General features: G+C 39.5%; 1 protein-coding gene across 3 annotated transcripts in view; it reads left to right on the forward strand.

The window, feature by feature from the left end:
* Positions 1–21,651, forward strand: part of LOC126200195 (protein MTO1 homolog, mitochondrial) — a 93,119-nt gene extending 71,468 nt beyond the window's left edge. For 2 of the 3 annotated variants that reach the window (XM_049936688.1, XM_049936687.1), the window contains 6 exons: positions 938–1,101; positions 1,186–1,357; positions 1,658–1,820; positions 17,442–17,663; positions 17,753–17,813; positions 21,475–21,651. In XM_049936688.1, the coding sequence (XP_049792645.1) occupies positions 938–1,101; positions 1,186–1,357; positions 1,658–1,820; positions 17,442–17,663; positions 17,753–17,813; positions 21,475–21,573 (881 nt within the window). In that variant the 3' untranslated portion in view covers positions 21,574–21,651. The remainder of the gene's footprint in view (positions 1–937; positions 1,102–1,185; positions 1,358–1,657; positions 1,821–17,441; positions 17,664–17,752; positions 17,814–21,474) is intronic. The other variant, XM_049936689.1, reaches the window with a different exon arrangement.
* Positions 21,652–25,389: the final 3,738 nt, after the last annotated feature.

The raw sequence follows: 25,389 nt of genomic DNA on the forward strand, positions 1-25,389 counted from the left end.
ACTGTATTCCATATATCATAATGAATGTGATGATTTAAAATGAAAAATCATTGATTAGAAAGAAAACAATGGCTCTCATCATAATATTTGCAAGATAGACACATAAATGTTGAGGATGTAATATGTTTCTTTATTTGTATTAGAAATTTGGCTCTTGAAATTTTCAGAGTGAAGTTCAACGTGGTTAGAGTGCCTTTCTTTTAGCATTTCCCATTGGAGTTTGTTATGAATTTCTCTGATGCTATTGCAGTGACTAAACAAGCTCATAGTGAGGTATGCCATTGTTCTTTGTATCTTCACAGCCTCTTATGTTAATTCAACTTGCTAAACAATCCAGAACAATAAACAATATTCAAAGATTGACCAAACAAGGACCCCCCCCCCCCCCCCCAACATCATTCAGGAAGTGTCGAGCCTGGAAATGGAAAGATATGGAACTTGTATGGGCCCCACAAACCATCATCATTTGTATCCACCCAGCACTATCTGTTGTGATATGACTACTATTTCAAGAAAACAGCGGACAAATATACAGGCTGTGATAGCCTCACATGTGTCTTTTTTCCCTATACATAACACCTTTTTAACAAGAACATATAGTTATCATTTTACAAAAGTAATTTATTCATTTTAACTTATTTCTGTTATATACATACTGCCAAATAATTACATAAAAACTTGTGATTTTCTTTGTATTGTTGCTATACTTCATTTTTTGAACTTTATGTGTCTTCTAACCAAAGATTTTGTGATTTATCCTGAACTTTATGTGATGAGTATTGTCATTGTTCTCTTTCTTGAGTTGATTTTATCTCAGTTCCACTCTACAGTTGTTTTGTTTGTGACTGTGTAGTTAGTTGCTAGCTGTTTGCAAAGTTTTTGTTAACTCCTGTGTATAAGTAGAAAATGAAAATACAATTTTTTATTTCCTTTACAGGTTATGGTGTTGAATATGATTTTGTAGACCCACGAGAATTGTATCCCACACTAGAAACTCAAAGAATTAGTCGCCTGTTCTTTGCGGGACAAATAAATGGAACTACCGGTTATGAAGAAGCTGCTGCTCAAGGAATAGTTGCTGGAATCAATGCTGCACTGAAGGTACCATGCCTCACTCAGAGTCATACCAGTTGATTAATATTTAAAAAACAAATCTTTTTCTCTTTTATGTGCTTTTTATAATAGGTACAAAAGAAACCACAGTTTACTGTGAGCAGAACAGAAGGATATATTGGTGTTTTGATAGATGATCTGACAACTTTGGGGACAAATGAACCGTACAGAATGTTTACAAGCAGAGCTGAATTCAGGCTGTCTCTCAGACCTGATAATGCAGATTTAAGACTTACTGAGAAAGGTATTTGTGGTATTTGTACTTTGTAAAAATGAAAAAATAAAATACTTTTCTCATGTATTTAAGAAACTGGACATGTTTAGATTGTTATTGTAAACGTAGTAAGTACATTTATGTTGCATATATATCCCATCTTTTGAAATCACCTGTTAACTACCATTCTCTACACAGTGTAATGACAGATTTTGTCAGTCTTTACCTGTACTAGGGACTTCATGTTTTTCACCCATTAGTGTTTTTACTGAATGACTGTCTAGAGAAATTAGGAGAAGTATACTGTTGATTACTGCCATTAATTACTAGGTTATGAGGCGGGTTGTGTGTCACACCAGAGATATCAAAAGATGTGCAAGACCAGAGAAAAAATAAAGGCAGCAACTGATATTCTAAGATCAATAGTGAAACCATCACACTTCTGGAGAGAGATATTGAAGCTACCACCAGCAAAATCCTCAGCACTAAAAAGGTACTAATCAAATCAAACCAAAGGAAGGTGGGTAAATTATACCTTAGTATGTAGAGTCTCTAAGAACTGTTCACTAGATTAGAAAAACAAAATGGCATAGAAAATAATATTTGTGTTACTATTAAGTTACGCGAAACTTTAAATAATGAACATCGTTAAACACCTTGAGAAAACAAAATAATAACTAACCAAATCAAGGTAATGTGCATGCTTAAATTGGGAGGAATAAAATCTCTTGTGCTTCAGTGTTGTTACAAGATTTCACTGAAATAAGAGCGATCACTATAAAAATGGCTTAAGTTTTGTTGAAACACTTCCCAGAAACTCGATACATCATATTAAGATGGAGCGGTTAGGCCATGGCAGGTAGCTGGTGAATGAAGCCGAGCACTGCTGTGCCTACTTGTTTTTAGTGAGGAGATTATTTGATTTCTGTCTTATGCTGTGAATAAGCACAACTATGTAAGTCAAGGTTTTGGTAAAAGAAGAAACATTTCATTGGGGGACATGTCATAAACAGTCTCATTTTGTTTGATTGTTGCACAAGACAGTTTTTCATGGGCAGTTTTCCCAGCAAGTGAACTGGTGACGAAATGTACATATTAAATGCCACGCTTTTCATAAAATCCATTAGCCTCACATGCATCTTCACTCTTCCTGAGTAATTGCACATGGTGTTACATCATGTTGTTTATTGCAAGTAGATTGTGAATGATCTATAGTGGTGTCATAAGCCTCAGTCACAGTGAAGATGATTCAATTCATATTACCCAGACTGTCCATCTAGAATGTTGTTGAGAAGATTAACAACAGACACCAGGAATGTTATTTTTTAATTCATTGCATGGTGTATTAGATATCTCTGTACCATTTATTACTCACCATATAGAACAGGTATTGAGTGGCAGACAGGCACAGTGAGAAAGACTGCTAGAAATAGTTCAGCATCCAAAGGAAGTCCTTCATCAGAAAAAGAAAACTCGCACACATTCACACAAGCACAACTCTCCCACACATGGCCACTGTCATCTTTGGGCATAATAGCCCGAGAGCAGCTGCGTCGAAAGTAGCAACCTAGCTAGGGTGGTTAGTTGTCGTATGGAAAGTCATGTGGGGTGGGGAGTCCATAGGACTGGAGCAGCTGAATCACATTATCTGCCAGGGTTTCAACTACATCTCGTCATGCCCAGAAATGAGAAATATCCTCCCCACTATTCTCCCCACCCTTCCCACAGGAGTATTCTGCTGCTTACACAACCTACACAATATCCATGTCAGTCCCTGTTCCAACTCTGCTTCCGATCCCTTGCGCCTCATGGCTCATATCCATGCAATAGACTATGTACAGAACCTGCCCCTTACATCCTCCCTGTACCACCTATTCAGTCCTGTCATAGGCATCTCCTACACCATCAAAGAGAGGCTTCCTGTGAAAGCACCTATGTGATCTACCAACTTCATTGCAGCTATTGTGTTACATTCTAGGTGAGCATTACAACTAGCAAGCTATCTGTCCACATGAATGGCTACAGCCAAACTGTGTCCAAGAGATAGATGGACCACAATCATGGCTGAGCGTGCTGTCCAATACAAAGTGTTTCATTTTAAGAGCTGCTACACAGCCTGTGACATCTAGATTCAGCTGCACCAACACCAGCATTTCTGAACAGCACAAATGGGAACTTGCCCTGCAGCATATTCTTAGTTTCTGTAACCCTCCAGGCCTCAACCCTCAGTAGTCCCTCTCCGTGCTCTCACTCCAGTACTACATGTCTTCTATCCCACCAGTGCATCTACATAGTCCTTTATGTGCCCCTACTTCTCTCCTCTCCACTTCCTCACCTTCCAGCACAAACTCCCTGTACTGCACCTAGCGGCCCCACCCTGTTCCCGCCACCCGCACGCTCCCACAGCCAGCACTAGTATCTCTCCTCACCCCTATCTTGTTACTCCACCCCCTCCCCACGTCTCCTCTGTACCCAACCACTACCTAGGCCAGCTAGATTGCTGCTCACCTCAGACATAGTTGCAGTTGGGCCCTAGTGCCTGGAGACAACAGTGGCCATGGGTGTTGAGGTGGGCTTACGGGATTGTGTGTGTTTCTTACTTCTGATGAATGACTGTGCCAAAAGCTGAAAGACTTCTAGCACTGTTTCCTATGGTGCAACCCAGTGCCTCCTCTATGTGGTGACTAACAATCTGTCCTTTCCATATTTTTCAAACAATAGGAAGTCCAGGTTGGAATATCAACAGTTATGAAAATGATAGATTGCTGCCCACCATGAAGATGACACGTTGAGTTGCAGAGAGACTGAAATACACTAAGCTTTCAGCCAAAGCTTACTTCAGAAAAGAAAGGAAAACACACACACGCGCGCACACACACACACACACACACACACACACACACACGTATTCTAGCTGGAGATAACTGTCGTATGTGTGTGTGATGTGTGCCTGCTTGTGTTGAATTTTTGTTGCTGTTGTTATTATTGTTGTGTGTGTGTGTGTGTGATGTGTGCCTGCTTGTGTTGAATTATTGTTGTTGTTATTATTGTTGCGTGTGTGTGTGTGTGTGTGCATGTGTGTGTGTGTTTCTTTTATGAAAAAGGATTTGGTCAAACACTTCAGTCTTTTCATTGTGCCCATCTGCAGTTCAGTGTGTCATCTTAAGGGTGAGTGGCAATCTTTCCATATTGCTGTTATTCCATCCTGGACTTTCCATTGTTTGGTCTGTACTACATGTTTTTATATAAAAATTGTTTTGTTGTTTAATCCAGGACCCTAGTTATCATCACATACAATAGTCAGTGAAGGGTACTCCTTAAAACTGAAAAGAAACGATATATGGGGCATTGTCATCATCATCACTACCATCGTTGTAGTGCTGTGAGAATAGTGTGAATTTATTGAAAATATTTTTATGTGATAGTAAGCCAAATCATATTGTATATCATTCCTTTCCAGTAATGATGTCAAGAATGTAGGTAATATAGATGATGTATTTTGGGTGACAACACTTCCTGAACATAAAGTTCATTTATCATTTTCTTCAACTGAGCAGTGTACCAAGCTGGTGGGCTATCTTTTAATTATTTGCTGTTCACTCTACCTTTGAGCAATTAGCACAGAGTGGAGTTCTTGGAATTTTTTTTTCTTTAGTTTGGATTATTACTTGACATCACTGTAAGAGGCTGAGCCAGTAGTGATATTAATTTCTGTGTTAGACTGTTTGAATGATGTACAGGATTGTGTTATGGCTAGTCCTTGGAATGTGACAGTTTTCAGTTTCATAATAAATGTTATAGGTCTTTGTTACAAATTACTCTTCATGAATATGGACAGTGTTCAAGGTTTACTGCATTATGTGATGACGTGAACTTTCCAAATCTTTTAGGATTTGTTGCAGGCAAATCTTGGAAAAATAAAGCATTTTCCCAGAATATTCACTCCTGTTATAAAATGACAAACCCAAGTATATGGCATGCTGCTTGAGCAAAATGTCTTTAATATCAGCTGCTGAAATTGTTGGTGTGTGCCTGATTTCTGTTGTTTGACTAGGCCCACATTTGCTTTCATGTAGGTAGGGTCTTGCCTTTAGACATGTTGCTTTGACATGTGCAGATAATATTGTCTTGCCATATTTTCCATGGTCAAGCAATAATGTCATCATCCTCATTCCATCATATGCCATATCGTTCCATCTTAGTTGATGTACCAGCGAATGAGGCACATCCGTCAATTATGGTCCATAAACTTCTCTACCTTCTTCGATACTGCCCCAAATCCGTCCTCTCTGCTCGATGTCAGATGTTGTCATATCCTTGTACCTGAGTTTTTGTTGTCCTCTTGGTCTTCAGTCTTTGAGTTTCAAATGACAAATCATACATCAGTTTTGGCAGCCTGCTAGCATCCATGAATCATATATGTACATACCATGTCAGCTGCTGGTAGGTTATTTTGTCTTGTGACCTTACCACTTGAGCCTCTTTTTGGATTTATGCACTCCCCTCCCGCCGTGTTCTCCTTACCATGCTACAAACCAGCCTTAGCATCCTGAATTATGTTGATGTTTTTGCCCCTTGTGGTCCATGTTTCACATCCATATGTTAAAATTATGATGTAATAGGTTTCATGAATTACACTCTTACGTTTTAGTGGAACTTCTGTGTTCCACATTATGTCTTTAACTGTCTGATAGAAGTTACTAAATGCTCGAATTCTGTGAGAGATTTCTTTGTCCATAGATTCAGTATCAGAGACAACATTGCCAAAATACCTGAAATTATCAATAATCTGTAACTGTTTCTCCTCCATTTCAAAAAAATCCGATTGGTTACCCATATTGTTTCATCGTCACCACCTCATTTTTCTCGTGGTTGAAGATGAGACCATATGCTTCAGCAGCTTCTACCAAGGTGTTCATTTGATCTCAAATGTCTTCTTTATAATGGCCCCACAGACATATGTCATCAGCAAACCACATTGTTTTAATTTTTCACCTGTGATAATTTGGTGTACTTATGTCCAGATCTTGTTGATTAAAGTGCTGAAAAGAAGACAGAACTTCACTTTACCTTAAGCCAAATTTCATACAAAAGGCTTCAGTCATTGCTTTGAGCATTTTGTAACTCACCATATAGCAGAGATGTTGAGTCGCAGATAGGCCCAACAAAAAGACACTCACAATTAAAGCTTTCGGGCATTAAGGCCTTCATCATCAATAGACACACTCGTGCGCGCCCACACACACACACACACACACACACACACACACACGAACGTGCGCGCAAACACAACTCACACACATAACTGCAGTCTCAGGCTACTGAAACCACACTCATAAACTCCATCTTGGATTTTCCATTCTATGAGTGTTTTGCCTTTACTGTGAGAATCTTCATAGAAATTCTTGACCCTGTGTACCATGTCGTCCTGATTTTCTGCAGTGGCTACCACATCTCCTCCCTGTTCATAGCAGTGAACACTTTCTTTATATCCAGAAAGGCTACCACAGGTCTCATTTGTGTTCATACTTTTTTCCTATGAATTGGCAAAGAGCAAAAATTGAACTATTTGTTGATCTTCTCTTCCTCAGTTCACACTGTTCTTGCAAGGGATTTTCTTAAATGAGGGATCTGATCTTATACCATATAATTCCTTCATAAGGTTTATCCACTTGAGATGTTACAAAATTTTATTCTGTCACCTTTCTTGAAAATTGGAATTATGATGCCCATTTTGCTATAAGCCAGTACATTCACTTATTTCCACATCTCACAAAGAGTCTGCAGATACATAACCCCCCCCCCCCCTCCCTTGCCCTACGGTGTCAGGAACTAGAATAGACCTTTGGTTATTCCTTTATCCACTTGAGATGTTACAAAATTTTATTCTGTCACCTTTCTTGAAAATTGGAATTATGATGCCCATTTTGCTATAAGCCAGTACATTCACTTATTTCCACATCTCACAAAAGAGTCTGCAGATACATAACCCCCCCCCCCCCCTCCCTTGCCCTACGGTGTCAGGAACTAGAATAGACCTTTGGTTATTCCTTGTCTCTCATAAGAGACAACTAAAAGGCATTTTATACTTAATGACACTTTTATGTTGATGAATCGGCTATTTTAGGACATCTATCAGTTTTAGCTCATTTCACAGTCTTCCCCTCAACCATTTTGGCTTAGTTACTTATGGTCCCTTTTCAGGGTTTGATTTCCACTTTTCTTAATTTCACAGAAGTGTGGGCTGTTGGCGAAGGGCACCTTACATGGTTCACAATCTATCCACCGTGTGCAGTGATCTTGTGCACCTACTGTTTGAGTGGATTTATGTTCGCATCCGAAATTCAGTGTGGTACCAAGTCCATCATGGGGGGTTGTCATGTACCCTCATGGTTGTAGCCCCGTGATAACACAGGGATCTTACTGCTAATTCCTGAGCCGCAACCTCTGCACATATGCTGAGGAGTATATGCCTGTCCAATCTGGGGCACCGGTCAACAGTTACTATCCCAGGTAGACTGTGCATGATGCCAGTGGAGAGAGCCTCTGATCAGAGTGAGTGGTATCAGGTTGGATTATCCACAATTAGAAGGATCAAAGTCACCCTACCAGTGGCCATGCCAATATGGCTGTCTCAGCGCACAGAGAACAAGATGTTAATGCAGACGCTTATAACTGAATGGTGTTTCTGACTTTGGCCATGCCTTGGGATGAGACTCAGGCAAGGAGAAATGGAGGGAAACAGTTCATCAGTTTTAGGTGTGCTCCAGATCTGATGGAGAATCTTTTGCGACTGTTTTTCATAGAAAATATTGAAGATCGGTTCAGAGAAGTTGCTGCAATAGAGAAAATGAGAAATGGATCTTTGTTTATCAAAACATTGAATGCTAACCAATCACAGGCACTTCAGGCCTGTGACAAACTCGGAGATATACCACTTACCATCTCTTTTCATAACCAACTCAACAGGATTCAAGGTGTGTTCCATTGGAACTGAACACTATAAACAGATGAAAAATTGCATGCTAACCTAAAGCAGTGTAAATCCATTTTGTTCATCTCACCCAGAGAGGACCTAAGAATAATAGGTGGTCACTGGAGCTTTCATCCTGGCCTGTGTTTTACCTGCAAAAGTTAAGCTCGTGATTTACAAGTGCTATATCGGGCCCTACTTTCGTCCTCATCTGAGATTTTTGTGGTAACAGACATGTGTACACTTGTCCTACCACTGTACTAATGAGGCTACTTGTGGCACATGTGGCACGACAAAGCATGAGAGCAGCCCTTGCGAGCAATATCTTACAGGTGTTTACCAACATTTTCGGTTCTCAAAAAGGAGAAGAAAATCTAGAAATATAAAACGCTTGACCACCGGCCTTATCAAGATGTTAAGGAAAACAACACGCATGATTAATATGACATCAAACTTTACAAACATTGTGTCATTGTGACACCACCTAGCATGATGACAAGGTCTCAGACAATAACTCCTGGCCCTAGCCACATGTTAATTCCTGTTCTTCAGCGAGGGGAGTGACGCCAGTTCTCTTGACCCCTATTCCCACAGTACCGGTGTCAACCATCCCATTGGTGTTGTTCACCAACACCTGGGAAGAGGAGAAGGATGAAACAGACCAGCAGTCTACTACAAGCCAGTGGCTTACAGAGCCGCAGGCTGTGGGCCATAGAAGAGAACAGTCTTCTTCTATTGCAGAAGTCAAGACAGTGAAATGTTCACAGAAACTGAAACCTCACAGGGACAAGAAGGTTAAATTGAAAGTTAAATTCTGTTACTCTGATCATACCAGACCCAATCACCCCAGAGGTCAAGCATTTGAATAACAACAAAGAACTGGATTGAGGTGGAGCATGCCTTAGCACCAAAGTGATTCACACTTTTGAATTGCTCTTCACTGCTTTCTCAGATCCCAGTCAGGTGTTTCTGTAATGGAACTGTAACAGCTACCATCACCACGTAGCCGAACTCTCATCAGTTAATGGACATTTACTCTGCAGTCGGTGTGGCACTTCAAGAGGCACAGTTCTTAGAAGCCCAACTCCTTACAATTAAAGATTACAAATCCTACTGCACAAAGCTCATTAATGCCAAGAGGGCACCTAGAGGAGACTGCATGTTGAACCGTTCTGACACCTCCCGTGAGCAGGCACTAATAACAATTGCATTAGAAGCTATGGCTGCTCATGTCTACCTACCATTAGGGTAAAAGATGTAATATTTGTCTACCTCCATAAAGAGCTGGTGGAATTAGTAGAATAGCTGCCTCCTTCCTTCCTCCTAGTGGGAGCTTTGTGTCCACAATCCAATGGGGCAGCTAAACCACATATGTCAGAGATGAAATAATAGAGCAGTCAATTTCAGAACTGCATTAATATTGGAGCTGCAACACTTTTCACTATGGCCCATGGAATATACTCAGCCATAGATATTACAGTCTACAGCATAAGCTGATCACCCTTAATCCAGTGGTCCGTCCACCCATCAGCCAATGGAACATCCACCACATTATTTAATTTGGAAAACCAACTGGTAAGCTTTCACCCACAAAGCAATTTTAGAAACCAGTCAGTAGAAAAGTTGATGCTGCTGACATGACTATACACACTGCGAAAGCAACAATACTCTATTCTTCAGTCTATTCCCAATGGATGCAGGTGCCATTGGTGGTCTGAAAAAATAGCTGCTACTATCAGAGAGCATTGCTGGGGACTTCAGCAACACAGATGCCATCTGTCTATGAAACATTTAATAGCTTTCAAGAGACCTCGAGCAAAGATGTAGTTTTTAATAAGGAAGAGAAAGCAGGCATGTTGGAAAAAGTATGTATCATCTTTGGGAGGCCACACCCCATTGTCTTAAGTATGGACTAAGTGCTGCTGCATTTATGGCCACCCACTGTCCACACCAGTTCCAGGCACCTCCTTCAGGGGCGACGTCTGTACTGATCCCAAGGCCATTGCTGAATGTTTCGCAGCACACTTCATCAAAGTGCCCGAATGCAGCAACAGCCACACTAAATACCCAGAAATGCTTGGCAGAGCAAAATTCGTATCCTTCCACGCACAAGCCTTTGAATCATGTGATGTTCCATTTACTGAATGGGAGTTCCACATATTTTGCAATGTGTCAAGGCACAGCCCTTGGACCTGATAAAATCCATAATCAAACACCTTAGCAGCAACAGCATAAAACACATTCTCATGTTTGTAAGTTGTATTTGGCTGCAAGAAAGTTACCCTCCCAATGGTGAGAGGGTATTATTATTCCTACCCCGGAACGGAGAAAAGACCCCACTAACGAGAGGGATATATACATCGCAATTTCAGAACGGCATTTGAGCATTCTGCTACACAGTGGTCTGAAATCTGCACTGTGCAATGCTTTCACGCCATCACCAACCCCTGATTGCTGTGTTCTTTGACCTACAGAAGATGTACAATATCAGCTGGTGCCATGACATCCTGTATACACTACATGAGTGCGGCTTCCAGGGCCTGTTTAGTAATTTTTATCCAGAATTCCATTTCCCTCTCATTATTCTGGGTCCAGTTAGGTTTGATCCTTGCCAAAAGATTTGTAGATGAATCTGAGGTCCCTCAGGAATTGATTCTGAACATAACCTTCTTTGCCATACCATCAGTGGTACTTTGACTGCAGTGAAACCCATAGTCTCACTATCACTCTATGTGCATGACCTTCGTTTGCATTACATCATTGTGCACCACATAGTGCCTAATTCAGGGGGCCACACACAAAGTACATAATTGTATCATGAATCATGGATATCAATTTCCTCCTGCAAAAATTTGCATCAAGGACTTTTAACTTTTGTCAATTCAGGATTGTGTGTCCGTGCTCGTAACTTTACCTTGGTAACTAGTTACGTGAAGACTTTGAAATAGTCGCCAGCTCAAGGCAGATTGCATGAGGAAGCTTAATACTCTCAGATTTTTCAGCAGTACCTCCAGGGGCGCGGACTGCTCAGTTCTTTTGCTGTTTTTTAAAGCTTTGATTTTATCTCGACTGGACTACAGATCTGTGGCCTATGGGTTGGCAGCACCATCAGGACTGAGCGTGTTAGTCCTGGTCCACCACAGTTGTGTGCAGTTGGCAACCCTTCCATACGAATAGACGTTCTCCTGGTGGAAGTTGGTGTCCCACCACTGAGGCTCACATGCCAGAAAGTCTGGGCGAAGTATGCAGTGACAATCTATCAAGTGCCTCTCCATCCATGTTACTCGACTCTGTTTCACAACCAACAGTTCAGATTGTTTACAGATTGTTCAAAATTGGGTAGACCAGCTGGAATATGAGTCGTAGCTTTATGAAAGGACCTCCAACTGCCCCCTCTTATCTGTATTCATTGTGTTCCCTCTCGGATCTCCCACCCCTCTCTCTCCCCACCCCATGGTATTTACCCAATCCTATGATTTGGATTGCAGCCTAAGGAGAAATGCTGGTACCACTATTTTTGGATGCCTGTTCACTTTGGTTCCCCATGGCTACTCAAATTCAACATGCATCTACACAGATGACTCGAAAGTCAGTGACAGGGTCGGATTTTTTTGCGCGGGCAGGGGGCACGAGAAGTATTCTCGGCCAACTTCATGCTGTGTATACACTGCAGAGCTGGTTGGCACATCACTAGCCTGCACTACATTAATACTCTCAACACAAAGAACTTAATGATATGTAGCAACTCCATTTACTTCTTAAGGTTGCTAACACACAAGACCTGTTAATTGACTTCCACAGCTCCGAAATGCCAGTAAGATTCATCTGGACGTGTATAGATATTCCCAGAAATGAACTTTCTGGCCAATTAGATAAAAAAGCAAGCACAGGAGACAAACTTGAAGTTGGTGTACTGGAAAAGATTTATGATTGCAACAGCAGCATCAGATTTGAAAAACTTGGTAGCTGGAATGGCAGGCTACAATGACCCTGAATAAACTTGGAGGTTGTGCAAGGAGTACCTCTTGCTGTGGTGTCCTCAGTGATCTCGGGCTACTTTCTCCTTCCAGGCTGTCGAGCATTTTTAAACATTCTTGTACATATTTTATTTATCTAACTATTTAGGCTTATTAACTCTCGAGTCTGTACAGTCTGCATTTTCTTATCCATTTTAGTTCATCACCCATTTTTCTTGTACTGATGACCCTTCTCCGTGTAACCTTCAGTGACCAGCTACAGTTTTTAGGTGCCTGGGTTTTATCTCACTTTTCACTATCTTGATAAAGCTACTATCAGAAACATTTTCAACCACAATTACATGAAGATAGACCCTGGAGCTGACAGTTCTCCTTTACTTGTTTCACATCTTTTTTATGTAATTATACTGTGAATTGAGGGATCAATAAGCAAAGTAGTTTTCTCTCTGTAAACTTATCATCATCCATTATTTTCCAGAAAATCCTCTGACTTTGATCATTCCTCCAGTTATTCCATCAACACCCACCAATTTACCAGTTTTTGTGGAATTTCCAGGCATATTGTACACCATTCCAAGTTATGTCTGTCCTGTTTGAATCAAATGGATGTGATACAGCACAGTCATCTTGTGTATGCTATATGAGGTGAGGTAAAAAAAAAAGGGGGGAACTTTTGTTTTTCTTAAAGAATCTTTCTTTATTCATCATCATCAATTTTGTCTCCTTCAAAGTAATCCCCCTAAGATATAATACATTTGTACCAGCACTTTTTCCGATCTTCGAAGCACTTCTGGAACTCACATTTTGTTATGGTGTTCAGCTCCCTCAGCAACTGCTTTTTTATCTCATCAGTGGTGGCAAAAGTCCTCTTACAGTGCTCATTAGCCTTGGGAATAGAAAGGAGTCACAGGGGGCCATGTCCGGCGAATAAGGTGGCTGAGGCAACATAATGGTTTTGTTTTTTTACATGCATTATCATGATGCAATTTCCTCAATTGGTTTTGCCATTATTCTGATCATTTTCTTCATATTGCTTCACGCAAATGGTAAATAACTCATATTTTGTCATCTGTTAGAAATTATGGATTGTTATGAACTTCATTCAGAAATTCCTGAACATGTCTGCACAACATAATTTTTAGATGAAATTTAACAATTTTGGAAAAAATGTTGCTGTTACATGTTTCACGCCCAAAACATCTGAAAAAACTGATTGGCATGACTCAAAGGATATGCTAAAATTATCAGCAACTTCTCTATTGATGATTTTGTGATTTTCCAGACCCATTTTCTTTACAGCTTCCACATTATCATTAATAATGGAATAATGGATGTGCTAGGGCGTCCAGGGCAGTTGCTTTATCGTCTTCTTGAAACACTTTGAAGCATTTAAAGCACTCATAAACTCGTTGTCTTATTCATAGTAGATTTGCCAAAAACCAGTGTAAATATTTGGAATGTGGGGCTCCACTTTATTCCATTTTGTAAGCAAGATTTTCTAAAAAGTAAAAATTCACCAAGCACTCGGAAACATGTATACCCTTTTTAATTTTCACCAGTAAACTAAATATTTAAAACAACTGAAAATGCAAACATACATCGGGAACATATGTACCAACAAGATAAAAGAATCTGGAAATCAGTTGTATAAAGCCGGTGAAATCAAAAAATCCCTGTTACTTTTTGATCACAGCGTGTATGTAATTCACATTTAACAAGTCATCGAAGTAATGCTCTGAGGCCCATTTAAATTTATCGTCATCCGTGATGGGATTGGAATGTTCCTTATCTCTTTTTCTATTTTTCGTCATTCCATATAGAATTATTTATTACCATTAACCTCATCTTTCAGTTTATGGTGCCACTTGTTCAGCCACTCCACTCGTTTTTCTGTAACAGTTGGTCTTGCTTCTTTCATAGTGATTCTGTTTGGTTCCTTGGGAGTAATGTATCATTTTTTAAATTCAAGATATTAGTAGCATTGTTCTGCACATGACACATTTACCCCATGTCGAACAGAAGTGATGACAGGTACATCCCTGACCTACTCCCTTAACTGTATGGAAGTTGATTGACGATGTATGATCTACCCGAACAGGCAATAATTGTTGATCTGAATGTTCTACATCATTAATAATCAACACTTTTTGCTGAGCAAAAAGTGTTGGTGTTTTAGCTGTCAACCTTAGGGTTGGCTTTAGGCTGTCACTTACCAGCTATTCTTTTAATGTCATCATAGCTGCTGCACCCCATATTATCAGTTATCTGCCTTACGTACTCACACCTAGTGCTGTTCCAGCAATTCCTTCCTTCCACTACAATTTCTACCAATGAGCCGTGGTATGTGCCCAACCATTCTCTCGCTTCAGCTCATTTTTTCTCTATCAGGCACTCTCTCTCTCTCTCTCTCTCTCTCTCTCTCTCTCTCTCTCTCTCTCTGGTTTCTCCATCTCATCTTCAGTGGTCTCCTGCAAAACCGTATTTTTTTTATTTTATTTTTTTATTATTATTGCCACCCACTAGTGCACGTAATGCACTCAGCTCAGATCCTGTTCTGTGTTGGTGATTCCTGCCATTCCATCAGTGAACTATATTATCCTTATTTTCCATTGGTGAATAACAACTCCTACATTGAGAGAGTCCTTTACTTCCCTCATTGCCTCTTCAGTATACAAATTAAATATCACTGGGGACAATGAGCAAACCCGCCTTACACCTTCCATGATATTACCTTTTGTACTGTTCCATCAGTGCTGTCCAACCCTGTTTGCTGCATGTGAAGAGAATGGATTGCCCTTCTATTCCTGTGGGTGACACCTCTCTTCATAAGAATAGTTAAAAATAATTCCATTCCCATTATCAACAGCCTTCTCCAAATCTACGTATACCATATATGTTTCTTTGTTTTTCCAAATCTGCCCTCTATTATTCACCTCACGGCTAAAATTGTTTCTCGAGTGCCCCGGTTTCTCATAAAACCGAACTGGTTCTAATGTAATGTATTTTTTTCCTTCCCATTCTCTGATAGAGTACTCTTTTGAGGATGTTTTATGCATTTGATAGTAGCCTGACTGTACAGCAATTTTTGCATGTAAACTCTCTTGCTTTCTTTGGAAGTGCAATACTTACTTTTTTTTTAAAGTTGCAGTGCTACATCAATTTGATTCTTGAGCTCATATAATTTTTGCCCCATCCTTTGCCCTAATGCCCGTAAGAGTTTTGCTGATACTTCATCAACGCCTGCGCATTTATTTCCTTTAAATTTGAGTAAAGCTTATTGAAATTTACAAATAAGTATTGGATCTCTCCTATTATAGTCGTATATCATATCCTCATTTTCATTCGCTTATAGTCTGCGTAGGTCATTGCTGTTATATGTTTCGTTTTGTTTCTATCTCATGATATCTTTCCTCCACAACATCACAATTTATACATTTACGGATGCTGTTGTGCACTGTTTTAAACTTCCTGGCAGGTTAAAACTGTGTGCTGGATCAGGATTCTAACATGGCATCTTTGCCTTTCTACAGACAAGTGTTCTACTGACTGAGCTATCCAAGGACAACTCATGATCCACCCTCACAACTTCACTTCCGCCAATATGTCTCTCCTGCCTTCTGTCCAGGCATCACAGAAGCTCTCCTGCATAGCTCGCGGGACATACCGAAGGCAGGAGAGAGGCACTGGTTAGGGCAGAAAGGCAAAGGTCCCAGTTTCAGGTTCCCATCAGACACCCAGTTTTAATCGGTCAATAAGTTTCAGTTTTATTTCTGTTGCACTTCTACTGTTTCTGCTTACTTTTGACATCTTTCATGTTAATCCTTTCTGTATTAATTCCAAAGTCACATCTGTTAACCATGGTTGGCTCTATTCTGCCTTTTTCATTCCTAGTATCTTATTTGTTGCATCTCTTAGAAAAACATTCCACCAAGTCAGACTGAATTTTTGTTTCCTTCAACTTACCTCAGTTCTTATATTTCAACCGCTTTCTCTTTAAATTCCTGGATTTCGACTGGTATGTCATTAGTACCACGTTTTCATCACTATCAGTGTCTGCACCCGAATAACTTTTGCAGTCCTCAATTTCCTGAATGTTTTTTACACAAAAATACAGTCATTCCGATATCGTATTTGACTCCCCTGTATCTTCCACCTATGCTTTCTTTCAACGGGTTTTCAAAAAGTGTATTCGTGAAATCACTATCATTATTATTCCCATTTCTGCTCTACCTTTATGTGACACCACCACCACCACCACCACCACCACCACCACCACCACATCATCCAGTAACTTGCCTCCCGTAGCCATCACGGCTCATTGCTTTCTAAAATATCTAGTTGTATTCTTTCTGTTTCTACATTTAAAATTTTCTAGTTTGTCATAATATTTTAACATTCCACGTATCCAATCTAATAACCATTTCTGTTGTATGACAGCAAAGTATATTCAAAATGTAATCTTACAACATCATGTAAAAGGCTTTCTCTGATATAGAAAGAATGTCTAGACAGGTAATTCTACTCAGAACTTGCTCATTGATTTGACAAGTCAAATCTATCCTCTTGTGCTTCAACTGGGCAGGAATTGGTTTTATTCTTTGAATGCATGTGAAAACAGACTCTCAACCCTCCATGCATAATGTGAAGCATAACTGGGCTAACATAGGTATTATGCTGAGGGTCCTGCAGCAGAACAAGTTTTTTGATGAACCTTAAATATTTTAGAAAGTAGCATACACTGCAGTTTTTTGGCACCCAGCAGTGGTTTGCTGACAATCTTGAGTATCAGTTTCATGTTTGGTTGAATATTTTCACTTGCTGGCATCCTATACACTTAGAAGTACAGTTTGTAGTGGAATGCAAGGAGAAACAAATGGAAAACTTATGCAGGGTTGTGCGTTTGAGTCCCAGCCCAGCACATTTTTTTTAATAATATTTATTTTTCTTTCAGTACACAGTATTTTGTCTTTGCACTTTGCTTTGAAGCCTATTTTGTTTTTACTATGTTTTCAATTTGCTCCTTATCACACTATTCACTCTTTCCCTTTACTAACTATATGAAAGTGGTTGACAACTAATTTTTTGGTAAGATAATCAAGTAACCTGCTAAATGGATGGCATATTATTTTTTACCCTTTGTTAAAATGCTCCATTCTTGTTACAGTGCTTTTGACGTGATGGCAATTCATGGTGATATAAAAACTGCAGAAACCATATGTGAATCAATGCCTGATGTACTAGGACATTTACTTCATGATAGAGCGCTGTTGATGCGTCTTGTGATAGAAGCTTTGTACGAAATGGCTATTTGTGAGCAGATGGAGGAAGTGGAAGAAATACGCAGAGATGAAGCCTTGATCATACCAACCAGTATCAACTATGCAGCGTGTGTATTTAATTAGGTTTTTTTCAGTCATACTGATTTCTTCTCTGTAGGTATTAGTTGTTCTATAAACTGCTGACTTTCCTTTCTAGGAAATCTTTGTGCTTATCATCTGAAGAGATTGAGAAATTGACACTGGTACAACCATCAACTGTAAGTATTTCATATAATAATACTTGTGCAACTTTTGCACAAATGTAGAAGAGAGTTTCAATAATATATTTTATCATAATGTGAAGTGAAAATCAAGATAGACAATTATTGGTGAGCCAAAATTGGCGATAGTTAAAGTTCATTTTTCAGTTGCTTAAGTATTTGTTTCCATTTCATTTTATGTGAAAAATACAGTTTCACAACAGTTTTTTAAATATAATATTATACTGGAAATTAAAAGAGAAGTGCTCGTTCAAGGGGAAAAAATTAACATTTAGTATCTTGCGAAACTGGGGTCTTAAGATACAGAAATGGAATCTTCAAGGCAGACATTAACTGTTGTGTTACTCTGTCACACTGATCAGTAATAAATAAATGTTTCAAAAGTCCTACAATGTGTGTGACCAACTCAAAAATAATTAATTATACCCCTGAATCTACTGTAAATATCTCCTACTAAATATTTTATGTATTGTTGAAAAATGTGTTAACAATAATTGAAATTTCTTAGGTGTATACACAGAATATACTGCAAGGTATGTTCCATCACATCTAAGTAATGCAAAAGGAAAGGTAATTATATTGAAAAGGAAAAACACTTCCAGATGTTCTGCAAAATTATATTTATTTGGTCATGAACTGGTTTTCAGCTTAAGGCCATCTTGAGGTGACAACTGAATATCGCAAACAGAGATAAACATGATGTGCAACTTACACAGATATTATTTGTACAGGAGATATAAAAATGACAAAGTGTTTATATATGAAAAGATTACAATAACTAAGTTAACTAATTAAGGGGCAAACAAAGTTTTATATGGAGATACATGTAACAAATGAAGAGAAATAAAATGAATTTACAGTCTGAATCTAATATTTGTAATGAAAACTTCATTTAGCAAAGGGGGAAAAAGGAAATTGAGTCTAAACATTTAATACTAGGCTGGCATTCTGTGTCATGCGTTTGTTGATTTCCATTATTTTGAGTAGGTTCATCTTTTTTGCAGCGTGTAAAACTTAACTTTCTACATAATATGGATGGTTTCCTGCTAAAAGATGATCAGCAAAGGTCGAATCTTTCTTCCTTAATCACCAGCTTCTCTAATGTTCACATAACCGAATTGCCACAGGTCTGCCTGACTGACCAATACACACATTTTTACACTGCTTCCAAGTGACTTTTTATACACCACTCTGTGGCAAGGGTTGTATTTTGTCTTTTCTACTGAACCCTTGGCACAGAATGGTGTATACGAAATCACTTGCAAGCAGTATGAAAAAGTGTCTTGTTCATTCAGGCAGAGCTGTGGCAATTCGACTACGTGAACACGAGAGAAGCTGATGATTAAAGAAACAAGATTTGATTTTCATTGATCATCTTTTAGCAAAAAAACAATCCATATTATGTAGAATATGAAGTTTTAATTACATCAAAAAAAGCAGAAAGATGGCCCTATTGGAAACAGTGAAAGTCAACAAACACATAACATAGAATGCTAGCTTAGTATTAAATGATCAGACTCAATTTCAGTTTTCTTCCTTGCTAAATTAACTTTTTGTTAAAAATCCTAGAATCAGACTGTAAACTCATTTTATTTCTCGTCATTTGTTGTATGTATCTCCTAACAAAAACTTTGTTTACCTCTTAATTATTGACCGAGCGAGGTGGCGCAGTGGTTAGACAGTGGACTCTCATTCGGGAGGACGACGGTTCAATCCCGCGTCCGGCCATCCTGATTTAGGTTTTCCGTGATTTCCCTAAATCGCTCCAGGCAAATGCCGGGATGGTTCCTTTCAAAGGACACGGCCGACTTCCTTCCCCGTCCTTCCCTAATCCGATGAGACCGATGACCTAGCTGTCTGGTCTCCTTCCCCGAAACAACCAACCAACCAATCTTAATTATTGTAATATTTTTGTATGTAAACACTTTGTCATTTTGGTATCTTCTGTACAAATAATATCCATGTGTTTATCTCTGTTTCTGACATTCACCTGATAAGCGGAAAGCCAGTTCATGACCAAATAAAAATAATTTTGCACAACATTGGGAAGCATTTTTTCCTTTTTAATGTTATTATCATGTTCTGCCAAACACTGTCACAAAATTCAGTTAATGTTGGAAAGTTAATTATTGAACTAGCTGTCTGATTTCAACTTCAGTGCAAGTGCTCATCACATAAAATGGATCAAATCTTGTCACAGGGTGGTCAAAATAAAAGTGACCCGGATGGAATGTAACAATATTATGAAAAGGAAAGTTACTACTCATATAGTGGAGATGTTGAGGCGCAGATAGGCACAATGAAAAGACTTTCACAAATAAATAAGGCTGTCGTCCATTAAGGCCTTCGTCAACAATAGACGTGCACACACAACTGCAGTCTCGGGCAGCTGATTCAGTTGCCTGAGACTGGTCTTGTGTGAGAGTTATGTTTGCGTTTGTTGACAAAGACCTTAAAGGCCGAAAGTTTTATGTATTTGTGACAGTCTTTTTCTTGTGCATGTCTGTGACTCAGCATTCCCACTATATGAGTAGCAACTTTTCTCTTCATAATATTGTTACATTCTATCCGGGATTTTCCATTGTTTGTATTTTCCATTGTTTGTTAAAAAGGACCCGGGAAATATTTTTAAGAGTGATGCAGAAGTGATCCTTGTTAATGATCTGGAGAACTGCCCATCATCACAGAAAATGGCGGAAACTGTGATTTTGATGCACCATTTGTTTCTGTCACAAGCGCATCTCCCGCATGCTCTGTTCCAAGTACATTTTCAGATGAATCCTGGTCAGCCTGTCAGGGTATGTGAACTCTTAAAACTTGCTCCATTATGTATCAGAAAATCCCCATCAGTACCTTGAAGAGCCATTCCATACTCTTGACGATTGCTGTTTGGTGGGCAATGTCTGGTGTCCACATCTTAATATGATTTTTTTACTGAAGTGTTTATGCTGACCGGTATTTGCAGAAACTGTTTAATCCATATGTGGATCAACTCACAGCAGATGAATATTTGTGTGGATATCTTCAGCAAGGCAGAGCAACAGCACACAACTGCATTGACTGCCTCATCATGAGTGTATGAGGTATTGGATGAGGAGAGCAGAGATAGTGTAATCTCCTCTGGCCACCTCAGTCGTCTGATCTCTCTTGCTGGGATTTTTACCTGTGGGGCCAATTGAAAGGTCAGATGCACTAAAATAATCTGGAAGCACCACAGTGGAACATTGAAAACGCTATTGCTGCTATCCCTCATGCAGAATTCCTATGCATGTCTCACAGTTTGATAAATGGAGCACAGCACTACATCACTGTCAGTGGTGGCCATTTCCAGCCTCTTCTATAATATTCATTAATAACGGTCAATCCTGCTTTGATGCTATTGTAAATATTATCCTTACCTGTTTTAACGTGCCCACGCTATATGATGTGAATTACTCTAGTTAGTGTATTTTAACATCTGATCCAGAGCATTCCTTTTTATTTTGATGCGGTGGGGTTACATAATAGTAGTGTTTAAAATGATGTAACTATGTTTCATTAAATGGTAACCTGGGATATACTATAGATATTGTAAGAAAATAGTAAACAAACTATTGATTTCACATTTATCAATTATAATTGATTCATTTGAATGTTAAGTGTTGTCTCACATTTTCAGATTGCCGCTGCTAGCCGCATACCAGGAGTAACACCTTCCACAGTCGTTCGCTTGCTGAATTACGTGAAACAGCAAAATAGTGTGAACTGTCATGTCTAATCTGTTTTGATTGATAAACAAATAAAATCTGTATTTTTAGTGCTGTGAAATTAAATATATTTTCAGTATTTTCACAAATGTTTATCATTATTGATGTGTAGACTGGCAAACCTACAAATCAATTTGAATTATCATGAAAAGAACCGCTATTGACAGCAGAGTTTATTCATCTTCATTAACTTCTTTTTCTCAATTTTAGTTCAGTTTGTAAGATATTTGTTATTACCTAAATTTTCTGGTTGTTCATATTCACAAAGCAACTTGGAGAGTATGGAGTGCTTAACCAAACAGTGATATTTACTGACCATAGTACATGAAGCACATACCTGAAATGTTTGGACACCAAACTTGGAGGAAAATGTGATTAACACTGTACAGGGTGGTCCAAAAGTCCGGAAACACCCTCATAAAATTCAAATGGAGTAGCAAATAAGGAAACAGAGTCCCTACACACGAGGAACGGGAAGGGGGAAACTTTATAGGCTATGCCGCCAACATGGCAGCCACCTTGAAAGCCGCCATCTTGGATTCAACTGCAAAATTTCAAATGCGAATGTGGTCATGTGACATATCAAACAGATAGAGAATTTCACCAGAAAAACAATGCCGTTGTTATTTTAAGTATAACTTTATTCGTTCTCGGGCTATAGCCAGTTACATGTGGCAGCGGTGGGACGCTCAGCAGCATCTGTGTTATGTGCCGAAGAGACATTATGCCGATGTTGCACAGTCCCGAGAGACCACCAACAGTCATAGGAATGGCTCAGTGTGTTGTCCATTATGTTGGATTGTTAATGCTATCCTCCGAACCCAGTCCTGATGAACTTTGATCAACACATATGGCTGAATTTGACCACACGCATCAACAATGAGCTGCTTTAGATGATGCAAATTCCATATTTTCACAGAATAAACCAGTGCTTTGACATGACTCCAAAGATAAAAATCCAAAGGAGTCAAATCTGGTGAACGTGGTTGCCACTCCACAGCACCCCTACGACCAGTCCACTTTTGAGGGAACTGCACATCCATGTATGCTCGCACATTGTGCCCATAATGTGGTGAGGCTCCACCATGCTGGAAGAATTCCGGAAATGTCCCATCCTCTGTTAACAACGAGGGAAACACTTCTTCATCCAGTAACCTCAGATAACCGTTGGCTGTTAACATACCATCAATGAAAAAAGGTCCAACGACTTTGGTACCCCACACACCACACCAGACTATCACTTTTTGTGAGTCAACCATTTTGGAAGCATCAATCCAGTGCGGATTTGTGTCGGACCAGTATGTGTGATTCTGCTTGTTCACTTCACCATTGATAAAGAAATTGGCTTCGAAACGTGGGTTTATCTGCAGCTGCTGTGTCACCCAATCTGCGAACTGTACCCGACGGTCTGGGTCATCCTCTTTCAGGTGTTGGAGCAGCTGAATTTTGTACGGGTGCTATTTGTGCTGCGATAAAATTCGCAGTATGGAGGTACGGCTAACCCCACATTCTTGTGACAGGCGATGAGTACTCCGTTGTGGACTCTTGCTAAATGATGCCAACACACTAACTGTTGTTGCTTCATCGGTGGCGTATTTTGGTCTTCCAGCCTTAGGTTTATCCGCGACAGAACCTGTTGCTCAGAATTAGGCCAAAAGCTTGGCAACTGTGCTGTGAGTGATGGGTTGGGGGACGACTGTTGAAATTATCAGCAGTGACCCGTGTGATTCTTTCTCCTGATATCAAGATGATTTCAATGCATTCTTCATGTGTTAAGGACATTTTGAAACCTGTAAATAAGGAAACAATGATTAAAATGTTAACATGAGTAAATGATACCTAACAGTTAAACACATGTAACGTATCAGGCATGGGATAGTCACTTTGCACCGTTTCAGACTCCATTTTATGACTTCTCAGTACGTAATACTCACGCTGCCGAGCATCCCACTGCTGCCACAAGTAATTGGCTATAACCCGAGAAGGAATACAGCTATGTTTAAAATAACAATGGCATTGTTTTTCTGGTGAAATTCTCTATCTGTTTGATACGTCACATGACCACATTCCCATTTGAAATTTTGGAGTTGAATCCAAGATGGCGTCTTTCAAGATGTCCGCCATGTTGGTGGCATAGCCTATAAAGTTTCCCATTCCTCGTGTGTAGGGACTCTGTTTCCTTGTTTGCTACTCCATTTGGATTTTATCAGGGTGTTTCCAGACTTTTGGACCACCCTGTAGAAGACAACCACTGTGTCAGTACCGGACATCTGGTCTGCCAGTACAGAGTAAGCCAGACCACAGTGTGGAACATCCTCCGTGACAATTGTTACTATCCTTATCACTTACAGCACTTGCAGGACTTACTAACAACAGGTTTTCCACATCAGGAGCAGTTTTGTCCCTGGTTTCTTCAACAGGCAACCACAGTTCTGGGATTTGTGTCGTCCATCCTTTTCACAAATGAGGCCACCTTCACGCAGAGTGGTATCTTCAATTTTCATAACACTCATCTATGGGATAGTATGCAGAACTCTTCATGGTGTGGTGACAGCGAATCATCAGTATTTATGCAGCCAGAAAATGTGGGCTGGGATAATTGACAACTGTATTTTGGACCAGTTGCTTTCTATGTCACCTAACAGGCAGGAACTATGAGGGTTGTTTGAAAAGTTCTCGGAACAGAATAGAAAAAAAGTGCTTACATCACTGAAACTTCTTTTACTTTTCGATGTAGTCTCCTTGTAGATTAGTGCAGTTGGTCCAACGATGTTCCAGTGCCTTGATCCCGTCTCAAAAATGAGTTTCCTCTAGGCCTGCAAAATAGTTATCAACTCTGGCTATCAATTCTTCGTTTGAAGTGAACCTTTATCCTCCAAGAAAAATTTCCAGTTTTGGGAAGAGATGGAAGTCTGATGGAGCCCTATCAGGTGAATAAGGTGGGTGTGGCAACAATTCATACCTTAGTCCATGTAATTTTGCCATGGCGATGGCACATGTGTGCGTGCACGCATTGTCTTGATGGAAGATGACTGTCTTCCCTTCCAAAACTGGCCTTTTTTCGTGTATCTTTTGTTGCAATTTGTCCAGGAGGTTAGCGTAGTATTCTCCAGTAATTGTGCACCCAATGGGGAGATAATCTACAAACAGGATCCCCTTCACATTCCAGAACACTAATGCCATGATGAAAAATGATTTTTTGAATCAGATATAGCTGCTGAAATTGATAGACTATGCAACTGTAACACACAACCATTGATTCACTACAAAACATATTATGCATGATACTCTTAAATGTATAAACATTCCCCAAAATATATTTTTATTCATTCAGAGATACAATGAACTTATGTTTAATGATTGTGTCAATGAGCCTAAATAATCTACACCTAACTTGCGACGTCCATCTGCTTTTTAGTGAAAACATGCCACATTGAACATACGTGGCATGAAAAATTGTAGCAGATCAAGGCCCAGTCCCAGTCATTACTTCTCATGGACATCCATGTACGCTTCATAGACAGACTTGCATCATCAGTTTGTCATTTGTTTCCCCTGCATACCCTCTAATCTCCATAGAGACTCTCCTGCTGTGCTGCCGCATGAGCAACTCTGGGAGAAAAGATTCAGCAGAAAATTCGACTTAATCACATCCTCTGGCATTTATTCAGATATTTCTCTACATTTTAGCAGAGCATACAGTGTGATTGATAAGTGGAAGATATGTGAGGAAACAAGTGATGAATTGAAACAAGTTAGAAGAAACATGAATACAAATAAATGCCCAAGTATAGTCTTTTAATTAAGCTGTAGGCAATAAGCAGTGT

The sequence above is a fragment of the Schistocerca nitens genome, chromosome 1, assembly GCF_023898315.1.
Source record: "Schistocerca nitens isolate TAMUIC-IGC-003100 chromosome 1, iqSchNite1.1, whole genome shotgun sequence".
Classification (NCBI taxonomy): domain Eukaryota; kingdom Metazoa; phylum Arthropoda; class Insecta; order Orthoptera; family Acrididae; genus Schistocerca; species Schistocerca nitens.